This window comes from Gadus macrocephalus, chromosome 5, assembly GCF_031168955.1.
Source record: "Gadus macrocephalus chromosome 5, ASM3116895v1".
NCBI lineage: Eukaryota > Metazoa > Chordata > Actinopteri > Gadiformes > Gadidae > Gadus > Gadus macrocephalus.
This window is the reverse complement of record NC_082386.1, coordinates 15,803,993-15,810,588: the sequence shown is the minus strand read 5'-3', so window position 1 is coordinate 15,810,588 and position 6,596 is coordinate 15,803,993. Positions and strand designations below refer to the sequence as shown.

At 43.9% G+C, this 6,596-nt stretch overlaps 2 protein-coding genes across 4 annotated transcripts in view; one reads left to right on the top strand and one right to left on the bottom strand.

Moving 5' to 3' along the window:
- Positions 1-539: 539 nt before the first annotated feature.
- On the top strand, positions 540-4,144 carry LOC132458202 (low affinity immunoglobulin gamma Fc region receptor II-like). Of its 3 annotated transcripts, XM_060052755.1 has the most exons (6): positions 542-1,124; positions 1,309-1,578; positions 1,691-1,990; positions 2,253-2,408; positions 2,733-2,760; positions 2,933-4,144. In XM_060052755.1, exons 1-6 carry the CDS (start codon positions 1,079-1,081, stop codon positions 3,054-3,056), a joined length of 924 nt encoding a protein of 307 aa, XP_059908738.1. In that variant the 5' UTR covers positions 542-1,078; the 3' UTR covers positions 3,057-4,144. The 3 variants fall into 3 exon arrangements, with proteins under 3 accessions (XP_059908739.1, XP_059908738.1, XP_059908740.1); XM_060052756.1 differs by lacking the exon at positions 1,309-1,578 and having other exon boundaries at positions 540-1,124; XM_060052757.1 differs by lacking the exon at positions 542-1,124 and having other exon boundaries at positions 1,189-1,578.
- ptafr (platelet-activating factor receptor) overlaps positions 3,545-6,596 on the bottom strand; it is a 3,196-nt gene continuing 144 nt past the window's right edge. Inside the window, exons 1-2 of the mRNA XM_060052754.1 lie at positions 6,581-6,596; positions 3,545-5,774 (exon numbers count right to left, since the gene is read on the bottom strand). The exon at positions 6,581-6,596 is cut by the window's right edge and continues 144 nt beyond it. Of these exons, the coding sequence (XP_059908737.1) occupies positions 4,556-5,749 (1,194 nt within the window). The 5' untranslated portion in view covers positions 5,750-5,774; positions 6,581-6,596 and the 3' untranslated portion in view covers positions 3,545-4,555. The remainder of the gene's footprint in view (positions 5,775-6,580) is intronic.

Here is a 6,596-nt window from a genome sequence, read left to right as displayed (position 1 = left end):
CATGATTTCACTACAATTTCCAGGCAAAATGTAGAATTAATTTAATTATTCTCTAGATTTTGCTGAAGATTTTTGTCATTATGGATGCTGATAATAGATTGTCCTTCATCCCTCTCAATGATTTTTCCATTGTGGGACTCAATCTCAAATCATTTTGCATTATATGACCATCCCCATCATATTTGGTAATCAGTAATTCTCTGTCCCATTTTCCCTTTCCTTATTTTATTCCATTATTTTTTTCATCTCTTCATCTCCTGGTGAGGAATAAGCATGTTGTTTATACCCCTTGTGTGACTCCTGTGCTTTCACTATCTAATAATGTTGTTAGTATAGCATATAGACTTACTACTAAAGAAAGAAAAGGGAACACTTTGTCACAGTTGTCGCTGGAATTATTGAATCATCTGCCTAAGATGCAAACTTTCCTAATAAAGTACTTCTGTGGTACCGATCATCTGCCCAGAAAACAAATAGATGACTGTTTTGAGGTCAACAAGAAATAGTTCTTGGACAAATCGGCATGGTGCAGGTAATGATGCAGTAAATTTGGGTAAGAATCCTTCTGAGCCTGCTGTGACTTTTGTTTCCCCTAAGATCTTTCCAGCAGTGGTGCTGATGTATGTGTATGAATGCTGATGATTTGCATGTGCACAGTGCGGAAACATCTTTATTTGATAGCAGAACAAAACAATCAAGGCTGATTGCAGTGATGCAAGCAGGAGAAACGCTGCAGTAACCTGTCACTGGCCAGTATTGGCCAGGGGGCGGCTTTTCCTCTGGGAAAGGGGTTTGGGTCGAACTGTCAGAGGGTACAAATCTGACTGGGAGCAGTCTGAGGGTAAATAGTGCATAGTGCAGGGGGGGTATGAAAATACAGTGGCCTTGGCTTGATTTAACCTTGTTGCCCTCACAACTTACCAACTTATTGTGTTGACATTCACTGCGGTACAGTCAGTCAAACATTTGAAAGGGAACCTGGTACTTCCTCCCTCATTCAGGATGATAACACAAACCTGCCACTCTTACCTGATGAGAAGACAGTGCAATCAGGAGTTCAGTTGACCATCGTACCAAGATGCTGCGTTGGTCTCTTCTATTACTCTTCTTGTCTGCAACAGCAGGTTTGGAACTCTTTGTGATAAGAATAGTCTTGGGAGTTCGGAAAGTGGAAAATGCCAAGTTGTGTTTATTTATGAGAAATCAACATACTTTTTTGTCTTGTCAAATTGTCTTTCCGGTGATCAAGTATATTTCAGAGAAGAACCCCAGGGCTGTTTTTAAGCTCTGTTCGATTTTCTTTTACAGGTAATTTCCAGAGTGTTGTTGCAAAGCCAGTGATTAAAAAGGAGGGGGATGAAGTGAAGTTAACATGCAATCTGGTAGGAAATTTGACAATTTCTTGGTATTATTTCAACCACACTCTGGGTGGATACCGCATTGTAGGGGGAGATCTATACCACATTGTAGGGGGAGATCTAGTCTTCCAAGCAACCGTTGAGAGCTCTGGGAAATACCTATGTTCTCATGAGCCAGACGAAACACCTTTCAGTCACGCTTTCAACCTCACCGTAGTAGGTAAGTGTGTATTACCATGACTTCCAATGAAAATCCAACAGCAATATAAATAATATAATTGAATTATCTTAAGTTATAAGTAATCCTTACGTCTTTTCTCCGCCTGCTTCAGAGCGATTGGCGAAGTTGGAGGTGTCGGCCACTCCCTCCCACCTCGTTGTCATGGAGGGTCAACCCGTGGTGCTGAATTGTCATGCCCCCACCTCTTCACTCGCTGTCAACTGGTCCTGGCACATGACACCTCTGAACAGATTGGAAATTAACGTGATGTACACTGGGAGGGATGTGGTCATCTCCAGGCCAGAGGACAGCGGTTACTACCACTGCATGGCTCAGAGCCTAGAGATGGGGATCAATCAAACGGTGAACAGCTCATCATTCCTGATTCAGGTTTTGGCCATGCCAAAGACGGGTAGGTTTTCTCTTTTCTCTCCCTCTGAAGAGAACAGAGAAATTTGCATTGTATTTATTTGTGACATCGTGTATACAATTTAATTAGTCTGTGCAAGTTTTAGTTCACAAAATCCTGAAGAGAATCTACAGGTTTTTTGTTGGATGACATTTAGAATTGAGTTCCCTTGCTTATTATCGCTAATGTTGCCACTGCTAATTGTGTGTTCACCTCCGACCTCGGTTCATTTTAACTATCTGTGTATTTGATATGTTATGTTTAGGACTGGCTCTTGTGGATCATTTGGGTCTGGCAGGCTTTGGTCTGTCTCTCCTGGGTTGGCTCATCCTGCTTGCTGCTTTGCTGTTTGCCAGGGGGGGTTATGCCACCTGTTGCACGCTTCTGGAGGAAGTGATATCCACAAGTGCCAAGGCTAAAGGTTCGAAAATAATTATGTTGATTGATTGAATGGGTATTTGTTTCCCTATTTTTTGCACACATTAAACGGGTTTTGTGTGGGTGTGTGTCTGTGTGTGTGTTTCTGTGTTTCTGTGTGTGTGTGTGTGTGTGTGTGTGTGTGTGTGTGTGTGTGTGTGTGTGTGTGTGTGTGTGTGTGTGTGTGTGCGTGCGTGCGTGCGTGCGTGCGTGCGTGCGTGCGTGCGTGCGTGCGTGCGTGCGTGCGTGCGTGCGTGCGTGCGTGCGTGCGTGCGTGCGTGCGTGTGTGTCTGTGTGTGTTTATGTGCATTGGTCAAATCATATACAGGTTTGACTGGATCTAAAATGGCCACAAGGTAAGCCAATAGTTATTATAAACACACACATTACACAACCATTATTATAGTCGGTCTTAATTTTTGTGTGCAAGTTACATTGAGAGTCAAAAAGTGAGTAGCCAAGAATGTATTTGATATAATATCATGCGAAGTTGATTTGTTGGTTTGTTATTTATTGGTTCAAACCAAGTGATGGCCTGCCACATGTTGAAAGTCAAGGTAACTACATGAACTACACCGGAACCAACCTAGCCTACGGAGACCTGAAGCCAAACTCCATGACTGGTCATAATGTCTACTCCAACCTATCCTAGACCTCCATGACTGGTCATGAGGTCTACTCCAGTATGTTCTTGACCTCCATGACTGGTCATGATGTCTACTCCAGCATTTTCTTGACCTTCATTACTGGAAATGACGTCTAATCCAGACTACCCTAGACCTCCATGACGTCGCATTCAGCCTATCCTAGACCTTCATGATTGAAAATTACATATAACAGTATGGCCTGACCTCCATGACCAGTATTTGACCTCTTTGGAGAGGAGAAATTAAGGTTGACGGGGAATGGCAAAATTACATTTCCACTTTTATCAACAGCTTTTGAAGTTTACATGGATTGTCCGATGTTTGTTATCTTATTTTTACATGAAAGTACAAATTTTGTTTTTCGTGTTTGAGAAATGGGAAGATGTTTATTTGAATAAATAACATAAATGAAGAGACTACATGCATTATGTTTGTCGTTAAAAAACAATGGCTTAAGAGGAACATCAATCAAACAAACTGAAAAGAAACAAACTGGAAGAAATTAATGATGTAATTCGGATTTAGGAATTTGGATTTATCATGTAAGTCCTCATCCTCATCTACAAAACCGTTTATCTTGGGTCGGTTCTAGTCAATATACACATATCCAACAAAACAAATATGGCTAGAACATTTAGAATCACTTCCTTCCGGATAAGACTTTTCTTCTGTGGAAGTTTCCTCAACATGTTTTCTGATTCATGTGATTTGTGTGACTATGTGTGGACCTTACTTGGTTTAGATGTGTGTACATTTGATTTACACAACTATTAACCATTCAATATCTTGGTCTTTTGCCAGTGTTCAAATACACAAACAATTACACAAATGTCTTCCTGTTATAGGGGGTAGGAGAATATTTTCTTCCCCCTTCCTTCATTGGATGAACAAAGAAATAGATTCAAACAAGAGACTAGTTTGACAGAGTTGAAGCCTTCTTGGAGCCTGATACTTTCAGAATGACTGAATCACAGAATGATGCATACCTTACGTCTACAAAAGTTCACTGCCTTAAAAACATTTCACAATAGGATCCTGTTTCGCATTTCAATAAAATTCCACAATGACAATTGCGACGCAGCATGCTTTCTTCCGCTTTCCAAAAAAATTAAAACACATGGGAACCAATTCACAAAATCTAAAGTTTCAGAGTTAAATAGCATTCAAAGATATCAGTGTGTTGTTGTTAATGCCGATCTTCTAACGTATTGTGATATGATCCTGTATGCAAACACATTTGCAAACACTAAACAACTTGAACATGAGCGCTCATGGGAGATAGGAAGTGGTCACCACAACCCTATGTATTCCATGTATGTCTCTTTTGTGCATGAGAGCAATAATAACAAGCTATACATTTTCGATTATAGCTATACACCACCTCCATAGTTGTACTGTCGCTAACCTGAAATAATACATCGCTGGCTTCACACAATAGTCCACCTTCTCACCGTCATTAAATCTTCAAGATCCTTGCTGTGTTTCCTCTCTGTGACGTTCAGCTCTAGCCGTGCGTCTCGCAGTCCTTCCCTATCGTCGCCATTGAATGCTCTTCTCCTGGGGCTCTCCGGCTGCTCTCCTGAGTGAACACCTGGCTGGTGTACGTCTGTGTGGAGCACGCTTCCCCCTTCATCAACTTCCTCATGTGCCGGGAAATGAAAGTCTTGAACTTATTGGTGGCGAAGCAGTACACCACCGGGTCAAGGATACAGTTGAGGCCCATGAGGAGCAAGGTGACCTGATGGGCGTCGTTCAGGGTCTGCCGGGTGGCCGGGCTCCAGGTCACACTGCCCCAGCCCTCACTGATCCCCAGCACCGCCAGGGTCCACGGCCCCTGGACGACGTGGTGGGGCAGGAAGCACAGCACGAACACGCCGACCACCGCGCACAGCATCTGCAGCGCCTGGCGCCTCACCCCGTGGGGCCGGACGGACGCCGGGGCCCTGACGCTCTGACCCTCCCGCTCAGCCGCCGCCGATCTGGACCGGGCCCCCGGGGGCTTCCGTAGCAAGGCGCGTGCGATGAGGAGGTTGCACGCCACCACGAGGAGGAAGACCACGAAAAACATGGCGATGATGAGAAAGTGGGTGAGCGCCACCCCACGCTTGGTCTCGTCGCTCTGGCGGTGGAAGCCCTCAAAGCAGCGCATCTTGTTCCGCTCGTCCAGGTAGGAGGCGGGCGACAGCAGCGACGGCAGCGCCGCGCCCAAGGTCACCGCCCAGATGGCGCACGACACGCCGGCACCTCGCCGCCAGCTGTCCGAGGCGACGGCGCTGAGGGGCCGCGAGATGGCCCAGTAGCGGTTGACGCTGATGGCGCAGAGGAAGAGGATGGAGCAGTAGGTGTTGATGAAGAACATGGAGCCGGTCACACGGCACAGGAAGTCCGGGTAGATCCAGTCACCGTGGCGACTGTAGTAGCCGACCCAGAAGGGGAGGGCGCAGACAAAGAGGAGGTCGGCGACGGTCAGGTTGGCCATGTAAACGCGGATCTCTCCGATGGCGTGTGCCCCACGTATCCGGCGGATGACGAACAGGACGTAGCAGTTGGCCAGGAAGCCCAGGATGAAGATGATGCCATAGGAGGCGGAGAAAAGGGTGTAGCGGAACTCAGAGTCCAGGAAGTCTGGAGCAGAGCCGTTGATCCCAGTGTTGTCTAGCGATAGTGGTTCATCCTCTGTGATGAAAGTCATGTCCATTGTTTTTTGAAAACACTGCTTCTATCTGGGAAGTGGCAAAGAAAACTGATCAGATTCCAAAATGTAGCCTTTATAGGCTACCACAGTTTAAATGAAGTACAATTTTATATCCACGTGTATTGGTCATTAACGTCTAATTATCTTAACTTGTCCATCAAGATAACAAGTTAATTCATGTATTTGTATTATAACTGTCATTTAACCTCCAGATTACAACTTAACCAAAGCAAACAAAGCGACCAATAGGAGAAAGAAGGACTAGAAGTAATTCAAATTGGCCATAGGCTACCCAAAACATTTGGAGCTCTTTTTTTGTTTTAGCCCTTTTCTGACACACTGAATTCAAAGCTGTACTACGAGAAAACCCTTTATCCTACTTCCTACTAGCCGTAAAATATAGTTAATCAATGATCATAAAATGTAGTCAAGACTGACGCTCCCAAAAATTGTGAAAGCTGTTTGATAAAAGAATGTTAGGAGAGGCCGACACTCTGAACCGGCACACTGCACTGCATATTTATACCCTTTTAATATTAAATGTCAGACCTAACTTCTTCAATTGGCATACAATATCGAGTTCTTTCACACATGAATAATAATTTAATTGTTTTAGAAATGTTTGTTATTTCGCCTATTAAATTAGTTTAAAAAAAAGTTTGTTGTAAACAGGAAGGTTGAGGCAAACCTAAACTGAAGCACATCTTAATTAACTATTATAATTTAATTGTTTTGAGTCATCTTTATAGCGTTTCTGTTATAAGTAGATTATTAGGTATAGCAGCAAGTTAAAGGCTTAACTTTATCAACACATTCAACAGTCCTGAAACTTACCTGTGTAGACCATCCA

Coding starts and splice junctions, on each gene's coding strand:
- LOC132458202 (XM_060052755.1), top strand. CDS start 1,079: ATGCTGCGTTGGTCTCTTCTATTACTCTTCTTGTCTGCAACAGCAG. Junction 1,991..2,252: donor TTTGGCCATGCCAAAGACGG/GTAGGTTTTCTC, acceptor TGTTATGTTTAG/GACTGGCTCTTGTGGATCAT. Junction 2,761..2,932: donor GGATCTAAAATGGCCACAAG/GTAAGCCAATAG, acceptor GTTCAAACCAAG/TGATGGCCTGCCACATGTTG.